Raw genomic sequence first — 20,434 nt, 5'->3', positions numbered from 1 at the left:
TTGCCATAAAGGCCTGTAGCTCTTTCAAAGTTGCCATTGGCCTCTTGCAGGCCTCTCCGATCAATCTCCTCCTTGCTTGGTCATCCAGTTTGGAGGGATGGCCTGGTCTTGGCAGGGTCTTTGTGGTACCATACGTCTTCCACTTCTTAATGATTGTCTTCACTGTGCTCCATGGGATATCCAAGGACTTTGAAATATTTTTATACACATCCGCTGATCTATGTATTTTCCACAACTTTATCCCTGGGGTCTTTTGAAAGCTCCTTGGAGCTCATGGTTGAGTCTTTGCTGTGAAATGCACGACCCAGCAGAGGAAACCTGCAGGATCAGGTGATTTTATTCTGAAATAATCAGAATCACTACACATTAACACAGCTGGAGGCCAATGAACTTGGTGTGTGATTTTGAAGGTGATTGGTTACACCTGAGCTAATTATCCTCACCAGAGGAGAGGGTATTGCATTTGAGTCCGTTTGTTTGTCTGTCTATTTGTTTGTCTGTCTGTCTGTTTGTCCGCACAGAATAAATATGATTTTCTCTGCAACCGCTGGTCTGATTGACAGGAAATTTGGACCATAGGTACAGCTCCTGTATAATTTTTTAATGATAATTATGACGTCATAGGTCACATGATACGGACGCCATCTTGGAAAAACCAAAAACTTTTGCATCTCTTTATCTCCGAAAGCGCTTCATAGAAAAAAATGAGTCATGGCTCATTGTAAAGAACTCTCCATGGGGAATAGCATATGTTAATGATGATGTCATAGGTGCCTCTATTATGACGGTATAAATCGACAAGTACAAAACTTCATCCGATTAGATGAAATTTCTTGAGCATAATCTATGGATGAATTGGTGGAGAAAAAAAATAATGATGACGTCATCGCTCACGTGGTTCGGCCGCCATATTTGTTTTAACACAAAAGCCTTAAAAACCACCAACAACACGTCCTGGTGATGGTCTGCAATCTCTGATTGCTCTTTCTTGTTTATAATTGCTATTATACAGGGGGGTGGACACTTATCCAACCAAGATAATCTTGTTTTATTTTCTAATTAATTTTCTGAAATTTGTAGAATTTGTTTTTCACTTGGAAGTTGTGGGTTACGATGTGTAAATAAAGGTGGAAAAGTCAGATTTTATGCATTTTAATTCCAGGCTAAAAGGCAACTATGTAGAAATAGTATGGAAAATGATGATGTCATCAGTCACGTGGTTTGGCCGCCATCTTGAATTTAAGCTAAAAAATAAATAATCTTTTCTCTAGAACTGCTCAACAGATCAATCCAATACTTCAGATGTATAATCGACTACGAATGGGGGAATTTTTTTTTGCAAACTATGACATCATCAGTTGTGTGGTATGGTGGCTTGGATTTAAGAAAAACCTTTCAACATCTTTCTCCAAAACTGTGAAATGGATCAATGCAAAACTTCATATATATGATCAACTCCCCATGAGGAAAAATGGTTCTGAACTATGACATCAGTCACATATGGTGACCATCTTGGATTTAAGGAAAAAATATTTGAAAATCTATAACCATCAACTCAGACTGATCAATCTGAAACTTCATATGTATGATCGACTACCCATGAATAATTATTTTGGCAAACTATGACATCATTAGTCATATGCTATGGTGGCCATCTTGGAATTTTTTAATAACTTTAAAAACCCTCTTCAAAACCACTTAACCGATCCATACCAAACTTTAAAGATATGAACGATTACCCATGAGGAAAATTTATTGAAAATGATTCCAATAAAACGTCATCAGTCACTTGGTATGGCAGCCATTTTGGATTGAAGGAAAATATTTTTTTACATATTTCTCTGAAACTTCTGAACCGATTGATGCGAAACTTGAAACATATGATTATGTACTCGTGTGGACAATGTGGAAAGCAATGACATCATCAGTCACGTGGTTTGGTAGCCATATTGCCTGGAAGCCTATCATCACTGCTCGCAGTTCTAGTTTTTAACTTATTATCCCCAATGGTAGCCAACAAAAATATTTTCCTCACAGTTCTTTTTGCATTCTCATCTTCCTTCTCCAACTCCATCTATAACTTTATGTCACCATAACGTGAAAAATTGGTCTGTTCATTGCTTGAACAATGAATGACTCACTTGATTGATATTTTAACTAAATTTTGACTGAAAGTTTTTGTTTGTTTGTTTTTTTTTCCTCCCAGGGTGTTGGAGAGCCACCACTTTTCCTGGCTGCCTCTGTCTTCTTCGCAGTCAAAGCAGCAATTTTATCTGCTAGGGAGGATGCTGGGAAGTCTCGTCAATTCCGGCTGGACAGCCCAGCAACAGTGGAACGAGTTCGGTTAGCTTGTCAGGACAACATCACAGACAAAGTAAACAAAAAATTAAATACTTTTTATTACCTCCACCACCAAAGGTGGATGGAGGTTATGTTTTCACCTCTGTCTGTCTGTTTGTCTGTCTGTCTGTGAACAGGATATCTCAAAAATTTGTTGACAGATTCAGCCAAAATTTGGCAGAGGTGTAGTGTATGCGATTAGGACGAAATGATTAGATTTTGGTGAAGATTCGGATTCGGATCCGACTACTAGAATTTTTTAAAGTGATTCTTCACCATCTGGAGATAGAGCCAAAACCGATACATAGCACAATATCTCAAAAAGTTGTGGACGGATTTGGACGAAACCTGGTGGAGAGGTTGCGTGTGTGACAAGGACTAATCGATTCGATTTTGGTGAAGATCTGAATATGGATTCGGATGCAAGAATTATTGAATCTTTAAGTGATTCTTCACTATTGAGGGATCGGGCGAAAAGCAATATATAACATGATATTTTTAAAAGTTATGGACGAGATCATGACCAAACTAGATGTTGGTTAGGTGACGAGAACAAGCCGATTGGATTTTGATTCAGGTCCGAATCCAGATCCGGCCTATCATTGGGATACAAAACAAACTGTTCAGCCTGGAGGAGGTATGCTCTCTACCGAGTGCTGTTCTAGTTATTCAATGTGAAAGCATGAGTTGAATATTGTTACGTGTGTGGGGGTAGGTAACGAAATACCTTAGTCCAGATAAAATTGTGTAGGTTTAGAATACTCCAATGATGCAAAGAAGAAGAAGCCCAATTTCATGTAACTAAGTAGGGAACCCGGTAGGCCGAATGTCCGTGGAAGCATTTGTGTGTCTCCATACAAGGGGTGGGGCTATGCTAATTAGGTAGGGATTAAGAATAATCCCCAGTGTGTAATTGCCCCTGTGATTTTTCCCTTTGTTCGTATAACACTCACTCGGCCAGTCATGCAATCGGCACATAATTACAACCACCATAATCGCCGACAGTACCCAGACATTACGACTCCCTGTGTGTACCCCGATTGTGTAGCGAGGGGGTGGTGTGTAGCGATGGGGTGATCTGCCCAGCCGAACGTTCTCGATGGGCATCAAGAATGGCCATGAGGTCACGCCGCGAATGAGTATTGGTTGAGGAGCGATGGGGTGATTGAATTGTGCATGGTGATTGGAGCAAGTGTGACGTCAGAGGGAACCTTCGAGAACGGAAGAAGAAAAAGCGAACGTCCTGCAATTTTCTCTCTCTCTGGTGCTGGCTGCTTGGCGGACGGTCGCATATTGCTCTCCCTCTGGCGGTTGCATTTTCCTGGCTCGTGTGCACTCGAGTGCACTTGTGAAAGAAAAGGCTGGACAAGAGCGGTTCGGGATGGAGTCTGTATCGCGAGGGGAGCTTTCTGGAGCATGGAACCATCGGATGGTGCCATGTGGCGATTCGTGCCATCTTGTGCACTCCCTCGCGGAGACTTGGGGACCATCCGCGCTTGTCCTCGTTGGAACAGGCTGAGTATCAGCCACCTCACCACACCATTATCTTTTATTTTCTTTCTCCCTGTGTCTGTATATGAGTCCATATGGAGGGTCCCTCATTGAGGAATTTTAGTTTACCGTGCAGTCATTTTTATTGCGAGCATTATTTTCATTAAATTCATTATTTATTGCATTTTTTTGTCGTGCCTGTCTTGTACGTTATTTGTTCGTGGGTTCGGAAAACCCCCCGTCATGTCCGTCCGTGCAGGTAAGGACCTCGGTATCCCTCCCCCGCGTGTGCCAAAGAGATAACACCGCCATATTATGGGGTATATGCCTCAGAGTTTTTGGGAAATTGGCACCTATTATAGCCTCTCGTTCTGTCGGTCAAATCATGAGACCAGTCATTCTGAAGCCCATAAGGTGATTGGTGGCGGCCCCCACTTGAAGGAGGGACTTCATGGTGAACACTCATTGAGGAGGAATTTGAAGAGGAACTCTCATTGAGGAGGAACTCGTAGTGATGAATAACTTAGTTAGAGGCTTTCACTAACAAATTGAGGAAGGACTTGGTGAGCAGAGATATCAAAAGGAATTGTGAGTAAAAGGGAGATTGCTTTATTTCAACAATTTTGAAAGATGTCTTCAGCAAACTTGAGAAAAGACATAAAATATGACAATTAACCTTGTTTTGAGTCCCTTTTCTGTTTTTGGGGTTTTTTTTCCAGATTCTGGAACCAAATCCTGAAAGCTTCACTCCGTGGTCTGTGCGGGTTTGAATGCCACCGTCTCAGGGTCGCCTCATCATGTTCACGACCGAATGAGGACCCCAACAATCTTCATTGAACAATAGATTTTAACTGTGGATCGATTAACTTTTGCTGCAATCACTGTTCCACCAATAATTATGCAGTAAATGTTGTTGTGATTTTGCCTCTAATGGAATAGTTCTTAAAGCAATTGTTTTCTTTGGTATACAAAGTCAAGGCTCATGGAAGAGCTGGAATACAGAACTGGCCAGAACATAACAAACCAAGAAATAGTCGACAAGGGGGAAACACATCAACAGTAAGGTAGACGGACACAACAGAGGGACACTTGGAGGCAGAATGGGCATGGGGAAGGATTACAACAACAGGAAATGGAGGAGGATGTTTGGGCAGTGAACAAACTGGATACAAGCTCAAGCTTGGCAAGAAGAGGAATGGAAAAACTAGAAATTAAACAAATGAAATAAAAATTACTATGCATGGAAGGTGACTTCCGGGGTCTCTGTCCGGCCTTCCAGGTGTGAGCTCCTTGGACGTTGGCTTCCTATCAGTTCATCAAAGCTAGTTTTTCTTGACCAGATCTATCCTGTCTCTCTGTGATCGTTTTGCCCTGCATTGTTGTTGGAGTTTCATCATTCTGTGTTTAAATGACTGACATACTCGTCAAGGCCTTCGCTAGTGGATGTGCCAATTCTGTCTCTGCTTCAGTCCACTTTCTTTATCTGAAGTGTTCTCCTATCACGTTCTTCAAACTTACGTATCTCATCTCCCCCTCCTCGCTTCAAAAAAAACTTTTTTTTTCACTTCAAATAAAATGAGCTCATTCTGCCTGTTATTTCCTTCATTTATTCATTCTTTTTCTCTTCCTCTCAAAATACCTCCCAATTAAAGAATCCTCCTCATTCTCCAAATTGAATTAATTTGCTTCTTACTATGAAAGCTTTTTATAATATTTTAACATGTTAAACGCTCGGTCCATCGACCATCCCCACAACTTTCCTCCCTGCCTTCAACAACTCTCGTTCCACTGCTCCGGTGATGTCTGTCTCTGTGGATCTAATTTGGGGATCATGAGAAGTCCGGTTTGCAGAGCATGCATATACTCGACATTCAACACCAACACCCTTTGCGTCATATTCCCTCGTATGCCTCATGTCATATGCCTTCATATGCCTCATGTCATATGCCAATATGTCCTCATATGCCTCAGGTCATATGCCAATATGCCCTCGTATGCCAATATGCCCTCATATGCCTCATGTCATATGCCCTCATATGCCTCATGTCATATGCCAATATGCCCTCGTATGCCAATATGCCCTCATATGCCTCATGTCATATGTCCTCATATGCCTCATGTCATATGCCAATATGCCCTCGTATGCCAATATGCCCTCATATGCCTCATGTCATATGCCCTATGCCTCATCTCATATTCCTCATATCATATGCCAATATGCCCTCATATGCCTCATGTCATATGCCAATATGCCCTCATGTGCCAATATGCCCTCATGTGCCAATATGCCCTCACATACCTCATATCATATGCCATATGCCTCATGCCAATATGCCCTCATATGCCAATATGCCCTCATGTGCCAATATGCCCTCATATGCCTCAGGTCATATGCCAATATGCCCTCGTATGCCAATATGCCCTCATGTGCCAATATGCCCTCATGTGCCAATATGCCCTCATATGCCTCAGGTCATATGCCAATATGCCCTCGTATGCCAATATGCCCTCATATGCCTCATGTCATATGCCCTCATATGCCTCATGTCATATGCCAATATTCCCTCACATGCCTCATGTCATATGCCAATATGCCCTCATGTGCCAATATGCCCTCACATACCTCATATCATATGCCTCATGCCAATATGCCCTCATATGCCTCATGTAATATGCCAATATGCCTCATGTCATATGCCAATATGCCCTCATATGCCAATATGTTCTGCCTACCTAGTCCTTTCCTGCACGCCCTCCCAAACCCTCCCTTTCTCAGTGTCCCTCAACCTCATGTGCCTCATTTCTGCTTCCTCTCACCCTACACGCTACCATCCTCCTCTCCTCACCTTCTCCAATCCCCTCCCCTCACCCAGCCATCTCACATCTTCCTCCTCGCCCCCATCCCCTCACAGGTTCCCCCTCGCACCACCCCATCCCACCTTGCCACTCGTGACGCCCCTCAACCCCACCCACACAGCACACCCTCCCAGCTTACCCCTGTGATGTTTGATGACTTCCAAGGAGATTTAAGATGACCTCCAGGAATGACAGGGCGAACCGACCAGAAGGCGGAAGTGCAACCGCAGCAGAGCAGATATTGAGGACACATTCTCTGATGTCGTCTGGGCTGTTTCAGAATTAGAGTCGAGGGTTCCCAGAAAATAAACTTCTCCATATTCTCAGGTGAAAGAGAAACAGAGTCCAGGAGCAGTTGGGTGCGACTGAGTAGGTTGGGTACTGATACCTTGGGGTTTGGCACACAGTCTTTGAAAGCAAAACAGAATTGAGGTATTCGGCCTTCTCACGAGCAGAGAGAGTCAGTGAGCTGTGGTACCATTTGAAGTGAGGAAAGGGATGGAGGGTGAGTCAGTGAGCTGTGGTACCATTTGAAGTGAGGAAAGGGATGGAGGGGGAGTCAGTGAGCTCTGGTACCATTTGAAGTGAGGAAAGGGATGGAGGGGGAGTCAGTGAGCTGTGGTACCATTTGAAGTGAGGAAAGGGCTGGAGGGGGAGTCAGTGAGCTGTGGTACCATTTGAAGTGAGGAAAGGGATGGAGGGTGAGTCAGTGAGCTGTGGTACCATTTGAAGTGAGGAAAGGGATGGAGGGGGAGTCAGTGAGCTCTGGTACCATTTGAAGTGAGGAAAGGGATGGAGGGGGAGTCAGTGAGCTGTGGTACCATTTGAAGTGAGGAAAGGGCTGGAGGGGGAGTCAGTGAGCTGTGGTACCATTTGAAGTGAGGAAAGGGATGGAGGGTGAGTCAGTGAGCTGTGGTACCATTTGAAGTGAGGAAAGGGATGGAGGGGGAGTCAGTGAGCTGTGGTATCATTTGAAGTGAGGAAAGGGATGGAGGGTGAGTCAGTGAGCTGTGGTACCATTTGAAGTGAGGAAAGGGATGGAGGGGGAGCTTGCAGAGTCATTGAGCTGTGGTACCATTTGAAGTGAGGAAAGGGATAGAGGGGGAGCTTGCAGAGTCAGTGAGCTGTGGTACCATTTGAAGTGAGGAAAGGGATAAAGGGGGAGTTAGTGAGCTGTGGTACCATTTGAAGTGAGGAAAGGGGTGGGGGGGGAGTCAGTGAGCTGTGGTATCATTTGAAGTGAGGAAAGGGTGGAGGGTGAATCAGTGAGCTGTGGTACCATTTGAAGTGAGGAATGGGATGGAGGGGGAGTCAGTGAGCTGTGGTATCATTTGAAGTGAGGAAAGGGATAGAGGGGGAGTTAGTGAGCTGTGGTACCATTTGAAGTGAGGAAATGGATGGAGAGGGAGCGTCAGTGAGCTGTGGTACCATTTGAAGTGAGGAAAGGGATGGAGGGGGAGTCAGTGAGCTGTGGTATCATTTGAAGTGAGGAAAGGGATGGAGGGGGAGTCAGTGAGCTGTGGTACCATTTGAAGTGAGGAAAGGGATGGAGGGGGAGTCAGTGAGCTGTGGTATCATTTGAAGTGAGGAAAGGGATAGAGGGGGAGTTAGTGAGCTGTGGTACCATTTGAAGTGAGGAAAGGGATGGAGGGGGAGTCAGTGAGCTGTGGTATCATTTGAAGTGAGGAAAGGGATGGAGGGGGAGTCAGTGAGCTGTGGTATCATTTGAAGTGAGGAAAGGGATGGAGGGGGAGTCAGTGAGCTGTGGTATCATTTGAAGTGAGGAAAGGGATAGAGGGGAGTTAGTGAGCTGTGGTACCATTTGAAGTGAGGAGAGGGAGTGTCAGTGAGCTGTGGTACCATTTGAAGTGAGGAAAGGGATGGAGGGGGACTCAGTGAGCTGTGGTATCATTTGAAGTGAGGAAAGGGATGGAGGGGGAGTCAGTGAGCTGTGGTATCATTTGAAGTGAGGAAAGGGATGGAGGGTGAGTCAGTGAGCTATGGTACCATTTGAAGTGAGGAAAGGGATGGAGGGGGAGTCAGTGAGCTGTGGTATCATTTGAAGTGAGGAAAGGGATGGAGGGGGAGTCAGTGAGCTGTGGTACCATTTGAAGTGAGGAAAGGGATGGAGGGGGAGTCAGTGAGCTGTGGTATCATTTGAAGTGAGGAAAGGGATAGAGGGGGAGTTAGTGAGCTGTGGTACCATTTGAAGTGAGGAAAGGGATGGAGGGGGAGTCAGTGAGCTGTGGTATCATTTGAAGTGAGGAAAGGGGTGGAGGGTGAGTCAGTGTGCTGTGGTACCATTTTAAGTGAGGAAAGGAATGGAGGGGGAGTTAGTGAGCTCTGGTATCATTTGAAGTGAGGAAAGGGATAGAGGGGGAGTTAGTGAGCTGTGGTACCATTTGAAGTGAGGAAAGGGATGGAGAGGGAGCGTCAGTGAGCTGTGGTACCATTTGAAGTGAGGGAGGGATGGAGGGGGAGCTTGCAGAGTCATTGAGCTGTGGTACCATTTGAAGTGAGGAAAGGGATGGAGGGGGAGTCAGTGAGCTGTGGTACCATTTGAAGTGAGGAAAGGGATGGAGGGGGAGTCAGTGAGCTGTGGTATCATTTGAAGTGATGAAAGGGATGGAGGGTGAGTCAGTGAGCTGTGGTACCATTTGAAGTGAGGAAAGGGATGGAGGGGGAGTCAGTGAGCTGTGGTATCATTTGAAGTGAGGAAAGGGATAGAGGGGGAGTTAGTGAGCTGTGGTACCATTTTAAGTCAGGAAAGGGATGGAGAGGGAGCGTCAGTGAGCTGTGGTACCATTTGAAGTGAGGAAAGGGATGGAGGGGGAGTCAGTGAGCTGTGGTATCATTTGAAGTGAGGAAAGGGATGGAGGGGGAGTCAGTGAGCTGTGGTATCATTTGAAGTGAGGAAAGGGATGGAGGGGGAGTCAGTGAGCTGTGGTATCATTTGAAGTGAGGAAAGGGATGGAGGGGGAGTCAGTGAGCTGTGGTATCATTTGAAGTGAGGAAAGGGATAGAGGGGGGAGTTAGTGAGCTGTGGTACCATTTGAAGTGAGGAAAGGGATGGAGGGGGAGTCAGTGAGCTGTGGTATCATTTGAAGTGAGGAAAGGGATGGAGGGTGAGTCAGTGAGCTGTGGTACCATTTGAAGTGAGGAAAGGGATGGAGGGGGAGTCAGTGAGCTGTGGTATCATTTGAAGTGAGGAAAGGGATAGAGGGGGAGTTAGTGAGCTGTGGTACCATTTGAAGTGAGGAAAGGGATGGAGAGGGAGCGTCAGTGAGCTGTGGTACTATTTGAAGTGATGGAGGGGGAGTCAGTGAACTGTGGTACCATTTGAAGTGAGGAAAGGGATGGAGGGGGAGTCAGTGAACTGTGGTACCATTTGAAGTGAGGGAGGGATGGAGGGGGAGTCGGTGAGCCATGGTACCATTTGAAGTGAGGAAAGGGATGGAGGGGGATTCAGTGAACTGTGGTCCCATTTGAAGTGATGGAGGGGGAGTCAGTGAGCTGTGGTACCATTTGAAGTGAGGGATGGAGGGGGAGTCAGTGAGCTGTGGTACCATTTGAAGTGAGGTAGGGATGGAGGAAGAGTCATTGAGCTGTGGTACCATTTGAAGTGAGGAAAGGGATGGAGGGGGAGTCAGTGAGCTGTGGTACCATTTGAAGTGAGGAAAGGGATAGAGGGGGAGACAGTGAGCTGTGGTGCCATTTGAAGTGAGGGAGGGATGGAGGGGGAGTCAGTGAGCCGTGGTGCCATTTGAAGTGAGGAAAGGGATGGAGGGGGAGTCAGTGAGCTGTGGTCCCATTTGAAGTGAGGGAGGGATGGAGGGGGAGTCAGTGAGCTGTGGTCCCATTTGAAGTGAGGGAGGGATGGAGGGGGAGCATACATTAGAGCAAACCTGAGAATGTGCCACCATGTTTTCGAGGAGGGAGACGAGTTTGAAAGTTGAGTTTTGTGTTTGGCCAGATGGTATTTCTGCTTCTCCTGAGTCCAGTTGATTACGACTCCAAACTTTTCAGATTTTGAGGAAAAACTTTGCTTTGCTGTGAATTCTGATGTGAAATATCATTTGGTCCACACTCATCTGCAAACAATAAACGATTGTCTTTGTATCGTTTGTTTTGTTCTGGAATCTCGGCCAGTTAAAAGAATCCACCAGCAGTAAGATCATTCATAGAAATACCATTGTGATTGTGATGGACATCAAAGAGCATAGCAGTAGAATTCATAATAAAAAGGATGCGAGCCAAAACACACCTTGCTTTACACCTGTTGTGATTGAAATGATATTCGAATCTTTCCCATTTTTTGAACATAAGCAAGCACACCATCGTGTAATTACCTGACCATGTTGATAAACTTCTCTGGACAGACAAATTTAGACATTCATTTTCATGGAGCCGTCAGGAGCAAACACCATGTCATTTGTACCGCGATACTTGCTGAAGCCACATTGGCTCTCTGGACGGAGACCATTCTCTGGATGGAGACCATTCTCTGGATGGAGACCATTCTCTGGGCGGAGACCATTCTCTGGGCGGAGACCATTCTCTGGACGGAGACCATTCTCTGGGCGGAGACCATTCTCTGGACGGAGACCATTCTCTGGACGGAGACCATTCTCTGGACGGAGACCATTCTCTGGGTGGAGACCATTCTCTGGGTGGAGACCATTCTCTGGATGGAGACCATTCTCTGGGTGGAGACCATTCTCTGGATGGAGACCATTCTCTGGGTGGAGACCATTCTCTGGATGGAGACCATTCTCTGGATGGAGACCATTCTCTGGATGGAGACCATTCTCTGGGTGGAGACCATTCTCTGGGCGGAGACCATTCTCTGGACGGAGACCATTCTCTGGGCGGAGACCATTCTCTGGACGGAGACCATTCTCTGGACGGAGACCATTCTCTGGACGGAGACCATTCTCTGGGTGGAGACCATTCTCTGGGTGGAGACCATTCTCTGGATGGAGACCATTCTCTGGGTGGAGACCATTCTCTGGATGGAGACCATTCTCTGGGTGGAGACCATTCTCTGGATGGAGACCATTCTCTGGATGGAGACCATTCTCTGGGTGGAGACCATTCTCTGGGTGGAGACCATTCTCTGGACGGAGACCATTTTCTGGACGGAGACCATTCCCTGGACGGAGACCATTCTCTGGACGGAGACCATTCTCTGGACGGAGACCATTCTCTGGACGGAGACCATTCTCTGGACGGAGACCATTCTCTGGACGGAGACCATTCTCTGGACGGAGACCATTCTCTGGACGGAGACCATTCTCTGGACGGAGAGCATTCTCTGGACGGAGACAATTCTCTGGATGGAGAGAGACCATTCTCTGGACGGAGACCATTCTCCTCCATATACTGCACAAGATGGTTTCACAAAATTCTCGCTAAAAATACCTGCAACAGCTAATAAAGAGATACCTCGATGATTGTCGATAAATTGAGGTTTCCTTTATTTTTATACGAATTGAGTAATTGATGTCTTGGTACTTCTTGAGGTATTGACTCTTTATATTATATTTATTATATTATGATTAAATATTAATATTATATTAAATTATAATTCTTATTAATTATTAATTATTATTATTAAATATAATATTAACTAGAACTGCCACTTTAAAACTGCTGGCAGTGATGACCGGTTTACTCGCACCCACTTTTGATACAACCCCACTTTTGATACAACCCCACTTTTGATACAACCCCACTTTCATTGGACATGCTTTGACACAACCCCCTTGGATACAACCCCGACACACACACACACACACACACACACACACACACACACACACACACACACACACACACATATACACACACACACACACACACACACACATCCTCCCTACCCCCACCCACATACACACACACACCCCTCCCCCCCACACGCACACCCCTCCACACACACACACACCAACCCCCCCCCCCCTCCACACACACACATCCCTCACCTCCCCACACACACACACATCCCCCCTTACACACACACACACAAACACACCCCACCCCCACAAACACACCCCACCCCCAACACACACACACACACACACACACACACACACACATATATATCCACACACACACACAAACACCCCCACACCCCTCCCCCATACGCACACACATATCCACACAAACGCACATCCCCTCCCCGCCCCCCCACCCCCCAAGACATCTCCACACACATCCCCTCACACACACCTGCACACACACACACACACACACACACACACACACACACACATGCACACACATCCCCACACACACACATGCACACACATCCCCACACACACACACATTCCCCCTACCACCTCCCCCCCCCCCCACCCCCCATACCCCCACACACACACAGACATCCACACACACATAGACATCCACACACACATAGACATCCACACACACACAGACATCCACACACATGTACATCCACACATCCACACATCCACACATACACACACACACACACACACACACACACACACACACACACACACACACACACACACATGCAAACACATCCTGTGGCGCACCTGTGGTGAAAGTTTCATGTCAATCCGTCCAATGCCTGCAGAAAAAGCGATTTTTAAAAGCAGATAAACCTGAAATTGCAGACACAATTATTTATTTTATCTGAGAAGCCAAACGAGGCTTCTTCTTCTTTATTTCCCAACTCTTTGTCAAATGCGATCGAGTTAAAAAAAGTCAGAATTTGACCAAATCTGTTTTATTCGTTTGTTAATATACCTCAGCTGTTGACAAATCTTCAATTATAATTTTATTTGAGGTTAAAATAACCGCGAGAGGTCGTGTGATCGTGATCATGGCCTGGAAGGACAAAATGGTGCGTTTCTTCTTCTTTCAACAATAAAGACATAGCTTCGAGACCGTACATCCAATCATTTTGAAATTTTGCACACTTGTTCCGCTTAATGAGAGCGACATGGCATTAAAGATTCAGCTCGATCAATACAGTGGTTCAAGAGTTGGAAGCTTTTTAAAATTTACCTTCCATTTTTTTTTGCGGCCAAACCATGTGACTTATCAAAACGTCTCAAGTAACATTGAAACATCCCCACATGAGGAACATTTGTGTAAAGTTTCCACTCGATATCTTCACAAATTATGGAGGTGATACCATTTCTAGTTTGTGCTTAAAAACATCATAACTCTGAAACCATGTGTCGGATGATGTCGTGCTCGGTTTGTCATGGGTATCCGAATATGCATGCTAAGATTGGGCTCGATCCGTTCAGGCGTTGCGGAGAAAAATGGGTTTTCGTGGTTTTCACGTAAAACAAGATGGCGGCCGAACCATGTGACATATGACTTCGAAATTTTTTTGCATACTGAGTTTTTTTTAACTAAGCATCTGGAAAAAAATCTCGTTTTCGGCAGAGAAAAAAATTTGTTTGACGAATTCTAACCTCTTAACGTTAGCATTTTTTATATACTCGATACACATGTCTTTTGTTCCCATTGAAGAGTTCTTTAGAATGAGCCATTCCTCAAATTTCTCCATTGAGCCGTTTTGGAGATAGAGGGGCAAAGTTGAATGTGTTTTACAAGATGGCGCCCATACCACGTGACCTATGACGTCATAATTAGCATTAAAAATTATAGGAGCCGAGACGATCATTTGGTGAAAATTTCCTGTCAATCCGACCAGCGGTTGCTGAGAACATTAATTATGAAGTTTTCGGAGGTGCCAAATATGGTGGAAGAAGAATAATAAGAAAAACTTTGGGAAGTCTCAACTGAGGAGCCTATTGATTTTGAGGTCAAAGGGCATCTTGAGGTCAAATGTGTAAAATCGTCATTTCCACTTCCGATTGACTTGAAAGTTGAACAGCATTTGCATATTGAGTCAATTAATTGGGGAAACAACTATTTTTAAGGTCAAAGGTCAAACTTCTAAAATGATTAATTTGTCATGTGATTCATGTGTCATGTGTCATTTGTCATTTGTCAATTAATTGTCATGTGAAAAATCGGCAATTTTCATCCGATTAACTTGTGAATTAAACAGCAATGGCATAGTGCATCTCTGAAATGGGAAACCAACTATTTTTAAGGTCAAAGGTCAACTCAAGGTCAAACCTCCAAAATCATCAATTTTCATCTGAAAAATCATCATTTTTCAGCCGATTGATCTGAGCATCGATTAAGATCGTTGATTTTAATTTGTATTACCCAGAAGTAACCCTGAAGACCTAAACGACCCCGAAAACCCAAAATACATCAAGGACCCTGAACACCCGGAGGCCCAGAAGACCCAAAACACCCGAGTACCCAAAATGCCCAAATGACCCAGAGGGCCCAAAAAGACCCAAAAGAAGAGTAATTATTACATTGCTTCTATTGGAATTGTAGACGGTGGCTTGCAAACCAAGCCTCAAGGGCGGTGTACAAACGTGTTTTTAAAATAACAAAAATACAATGCGCATGGAGGTGAAATTCACTGCACGTGATGTGCAAAGTGCGCAGAGTAAACGGAGTGTTCATTTACATCCGTAGGATGTCTCATAAATAAAGAAGATAGAAGCACACCTGACATGAGGCCGAGGCTTCAGACTTTGGCACGCTCATGATGCTGCACCGTCGTGCCAGAAGATAAAGAAAATCGAGCCACATTTGTAAACTTGCTTTAATATAACGTTTTTTCTTGCTACAAAACATCATATCTCTCAGTTAGTACGGCAGATGGGTGAAATATTTGGGAGAATTGTGCCTTTGATGATACAAGCACGAGAGTTGGCACACAGTTAGAGTATGCCCTAAGGAAGATATTTGGCTATAGGGCCATCGCAGATTTGTCCTGTGACAACAATGGCGGCCATTTTTCAAAATGGCCTCCATTGCTTGTTATTTTACATATATTTGGTACATTACTGTCTACTAGCAACGGTACCCACCCTATGGGCGGGGCTTCAATTGGGAAGCCCAAATGAAAAGACAAAATATCAGAAATTGAAGGCTTTTTTTTATTTTAAACGATTTATGTAAACATCCGTTGAATCATATCACACCCAAGTCATCAAAATCTAAACAGTACATGGCATCCATTTTGAAAAGAGATTGAATTCTGCAAAACGGAAGCAGCCGCTACACGTCTTTCTCAGTCGCACGTTTATGTGTGACGAGTGCGCGCCGAATCCGTAACACGGAAGCGGCCGCTACACCTGTTTCTCAGTCGCTTTGCACACGCTGCCGTGTTACTTCTGAGCCACACGTTTATATCAGAAGAGTTCGTCAGGAGTCGATCTACTCTCTCTTGGTACGTAGAATTTCAACAAAAGTCACATCACTGTTCATATCGGTAAATATTATTCCATCGTGTTTGGGAAAATTGGAAAACTTGGAAAAATTGGAAAAACAATATAGCCTATTTTACTCCAGGGGGTCCTAGGATTACGCACCCAAAATATCGTTGCGATTGGTTCAGCCGTTTTTGCAGTACCTTCGAATGGACAGACAGACAGACGGACATTTGGTGAATTATAGTAAGATAAACTGTTGTTGTGGTCATACAAGCTTGACATTTGGCACATAATTAAAGACCGCTAACTATAGGGTTATCATATATTTGTCCTGTGACAACAATGTTTTTAAAATGGCCGCCATTTATATGGTATTGTGGCGGACACAAAAGCCCACTGGCGTGGTGACATCATTCCGCGCACCAAGTGGGTGGTGGCCACGCCCGAGGGGTAGGCGTGGCCTCATGATATACACCGGGCGCGCAGCCCGGAGCGCGCCAGTGTTACAGTGAGCTCCTGAAATAAAGACGCTTATAAGTTACCGCTTGTCCACTTCCTCCTTGCTCGCAAGCAGCGCGCGTAACGCCGCGCTTTACTGGTGACCCCCTTGACGTTGGATCTGCCGGAGCGATCCTTCCACACGCGACGCCATTGCCATGGCCAACTTCATCAAACTTCCCGAATTTTGGGAGGCTCAGGCCGAAGTCTGGTTCGTCCAGGCCGAAGCCCAATTTCAGCTTCGGCGCCTCACCGGCGATGACACGCGCTATTGCCACGTCGTCGCCTCCCTCGAGCCCGGCACGGCCGCTCGAGTTGTGTCCGTCCTTCGCCACCCACCGGACGGCCACAAGTACGAGGCACTCAAGCGGCTACTCCTAGCCACGTTCGGCCTCACGGACGACGCACGGGCCGACCGCCTCCTGGATCTCCCCGAGCTCGGTGACACGCGCCCGTCGGTCCGAATGGACCATATGCTGTCACTGTTGGGCGACGAAGCCCCTGGTTCTCTATTCCGGGCACTTTTCCGTCGCCATCTTCCAGCGCAGGTTCGCCTCGCGTTGGCCGGGACCGGGCTAACGGAACCCCGAGCATTGGCAGCCGAGGCGGACAAGTACTTCGCCGCTTCGGACACGCGGGCGAGAGTCGGCGTGGCCGTCAAGGCCCTCGTGGCTGATGCTGCTGATGCTGCTGCTGATCCACAGCATCAGCTTATACAGCATACGCAGCATGCTGATACGCACCTCGTGACCGCCGCCACGCCCCGCCCACTGCCGCGGCGAAAACCGCCACCGCGGGGAAACCCGCCAACTCCACCGGCCTGGCGGAGCCAGCCGCGCTCCTCCAGCTCCACCACCTGGTGCTGGTTCCACGCCAAGTTCGGCCACGAAGCTCGGCAGTGTCATCCGCCATGCTCCTTCAACAGGTCGGGAAACGCCTGGGCCGGCGCTCAATAGTGGCGATGAGCGCCGGCCGTTCGAGCAGCCTGCTGTTCATAACGGAAACCTTCTCCGGGCGCCGTTACCTGTGCGACACGGGAGCGCAGGTGAGTGTCGTTCCCGCCGGCACGTCAGACAAGCACGCCGCGGGTGGGGGCCCCGCGCTGCTTGCCGCGAACGGGACGCCCATCCGTACGTACGGAAAACACTGCCTCTCTCTGCGGTTCGGAGGGCAGGTTTTCCGATGGACGTTCGTCACCGCCGACGTGCCCATGGCACTGCTTGGCGCAGACTTCCTGTGCGCTAATGGGCTCCTGGTCGACGTCAAGCGCAGACGTCTTGTCCAGGCCGAGACGTTCAGCTCGCTCGCTTGTGCGTTGCCCAGCTCAACGAGTGGCTTGCCAAGCGGCTTGCCGAACGGTTCGGTTCCGGCTACGTTGGTCTGTACGCTTCCGGCAGCGGACGCATTCACCCGCCTCCTCGCCGGCTTCCCGGCCCTCACGCGGCCCACCTTCTCGGCGGGGGCCGTCAAGCACGGGGTGGCCCATCACATCCCCACCGTCGGGCCACCGGTCTACGCCCGGGCACGCCGCCTCGAGCCGACGAAGCTAGCGGTGGCAAAAGCGGGGTTCGCTACCCTGGAGCGACTCAGCATCGTTCGGCGCTCAGAGAGCACTTGGGCGTCGCCGCTGCACATCGTGCCGAAGCCCGGCGGGGGATGGCGACCGTGCGGGGACTATCGCCGTCTCAATGACGCCACGACTCCCGACCGCTACCCCGTCCCCCACATTCAGGACTTTTCCGCCCGTTTGGCGGGCATGTCCTTCTTCTCGAAGGTGGACCTCATACGCGGCTACCATCAGGTCCCCGTCAGGCCGGAGGACGTCCCGAAGATGGCGGTCATCACGCCATTCGGACTCTTCGAGTTCCTGCGCATGCCCTTCGGTCTGAAGAATGCGGCTCAGGCGTTCCAGCGACTGATGGACAGCGTCCTGCGTGACTTGGATTTTGTCTACGTCTACCTGGACGATATCCTCGTCGCCAGCGCGTCCCGCGAAGAGCACCTACGCCACCTCCGCACGCTCTTCGAACGCCTGGGCCAGCATGGCCTGATTGTGAACCCCGCAAAGTGCCGGTTCGGCGCCACCATAATCGATTTTCTGGGGCACCGTTTCACCAGGCACGGAGCCGTCCCCCTGCCGGCCAAGGTGGAGGCGGTGAAGGGGTTTCCGCGCCCCTGCACGATCAGAGGGCTGCAGGAGTTCCTGGGCATGGTGAACTTTTACCATCAGTTCCTGCCCCGTATCGCCCAGCTCCTGCGCCCCCTGCACGAAGCTCTCCGAGGTAAGCCGGGCAAAGGCGACGTTACCTGGACCGAGCAGATGGACACGGCGTTCACGGGCGCGAAGCTCGCCTTGGCTAACGCCACCATGCTCGCGCACCCGGCGCCCGATGCACCGATCGCCCTCACCACCGATGCCTCGGACTACGCGGTGGGCGCGGTGCACGAGCAATGGGTGCGTGGAGCTCGGCAACCGCTGGCGTTCTTTAGCCGGCAGCTTCGCCCGCCCGAACGCCGTTACAGTACCTTCGACCGCGAGTTGCTCGGGCTTCACTTGGCGGTCAGGCACTTCCGCCATCTGCTCGAGGGCCGTGCGTTCACTGCCTTCGTCGACCACAAGCCGCTGATCTTCGCGATGGGCAAGGTCACCGAGCCATGGTCGGACCGGCAGCAGCGTCACCTCTCAGCCGTGTCCGAGTACACGACGGACATCCAGCACGTCGCGGGGAAGGACAACCCGGTGGCGGATTGCCTTTCCCGGGCCGTCGCCCACGCAGTCCACCTCGGCATCGACTATGCCCGGATGGCAGCGGACCAGGCCGCTGACCCCGACGTCCAGGCCTTGCGGACCACCGTCACGGGCCTCCGCATCACCGAGGTGGCTTTCGACGGCACGGGCGCGGCCCTCTTGTGCGACGTCTCCCTCGGGCGTCCTCGCCCCATCGTGCCCGCGGGCTGGCAGCGCCAGGTGTTTGACGCCATCCACGGCCTGTCCCACCCGGGCGCGAGGGCCTCCCAAAGGCTGATCGCCGACAAGTTCGTCTGGCATGGCCTCCGGAAGGCCGTCCGTGGCTGGGCCAGGACGTGCCTCGCGTGCCAGCGCGCCAAGGTGCACCGGCACACCCAGGCCCCGTTGGCCCCGTTCACGGTGCCGGAACACCAGTTTGACCACGTCCACGTGGACCTGGTGGGACCTCTGCCCCCCTCGCGCGGTTTCACCTACGTCCTCACCATGGTGGACCGCACCACCCGGTGGCCGGAGGCCGTGCCCTTGGCGTCGACAACGACGGCCGATGTCACGCAGGCTTTCGTCGCCACCTGGGTCGCCCGGTTCGGCGCCCCCTCAGACCTCTCGTCCGACCGTGGCCCCCAGTTCACCTCGGAGCTCTGGGGGGCGGTCGCGCAGGGGCTCGGGCTCCGGCTGCACCGAACCACGGCCTACCACCCCCAGGCTAACGGCCTGTGTGAGCGATTTCACCGCTCATTGAAGGCCGCGCTCCGGGCCACCCTCCGCGACGGCGGCTGGGTCGACAGGCTCCCCTGGGTCCTGCTGGGCCTCCGGACGGCGCCCAAGGAGGACCTGCGCGCATCCGCGGCGGAGTTGGTCTTCGGGCAACCGCTGCGGGTGCCGGGCGAGTTCCTCCCCGACTCCACGGCACAATGGTCCGCGGCACAGCAGCGCTCCGCTCTGCAAGAGACCGCCCAGAGGTTCGCCCCAGTGCCAACGGCATGCCACGGGCACCCACCGACGCACGTCGCCCCGGAGCTTCGCACGGCGGAGTACGTCTTCGTCCGCCACGATGCCCACCGGACACCACTGCGGCCCCCGTACGACGGGCCTTTCCGCGTGCTGGAGACCGGGGCGAAGCACTTCACCCTGGACATCGGCGGTACTCCTGACCGTGTTTCGGTAGACCGCCTCAAGCCGGCCCACCTCGACGTGGACCATCCACCGCCAGTGGCCC

The 20,434-nt window shown here is 49.3% G+C and overlaps 1 protein-coding gene across 1 annotated transcript in view; it reads left to right on the top strand.

The window, feature by feature from the left end:
• Positions 1-4,762, top strand: part of LOC137432196 (xanthine dehydrogenase/oxidase) — a 296,924-nt gene extending 292,162 nt beyond the window's left edge. The window contains exons 33-34 of the mRNA XM_078782822.1: positions 2,207-2,374; positions 4,551-4,762. Coding sequence (XP_078638948.1) covers positions 2,207-2,374; positions 4,551-4,601 — 219 coding nt within the window. The 3' untranslated portion in view covers positions 4,602-4,762. The remainder of the gene's footprint in view (positions 1-2,206; positions 2,375-4,550) is intronic.
• Positions 4,763-20,434: the final 15,672 nt, after the last annotated feature.

This window comes from Myxine glutinosa, chromosome 8 (genome assembly GCF_964187855.1).
Source record: "Myxine glutinosa chromosome 8, kmMyxGlut1.1, whole genome shotgun sequence".
Lineage (NCBI taxonomy): Eukaryota > Metazoa > Chordata > Myxini > Myxiniformes > Myxinidae > Myxine > Myxine glutinosa.
Note: the sequence above shows the minus strand (reverse complement) of the source record. Positions and strands in the feature narration are given on the sequence as shown.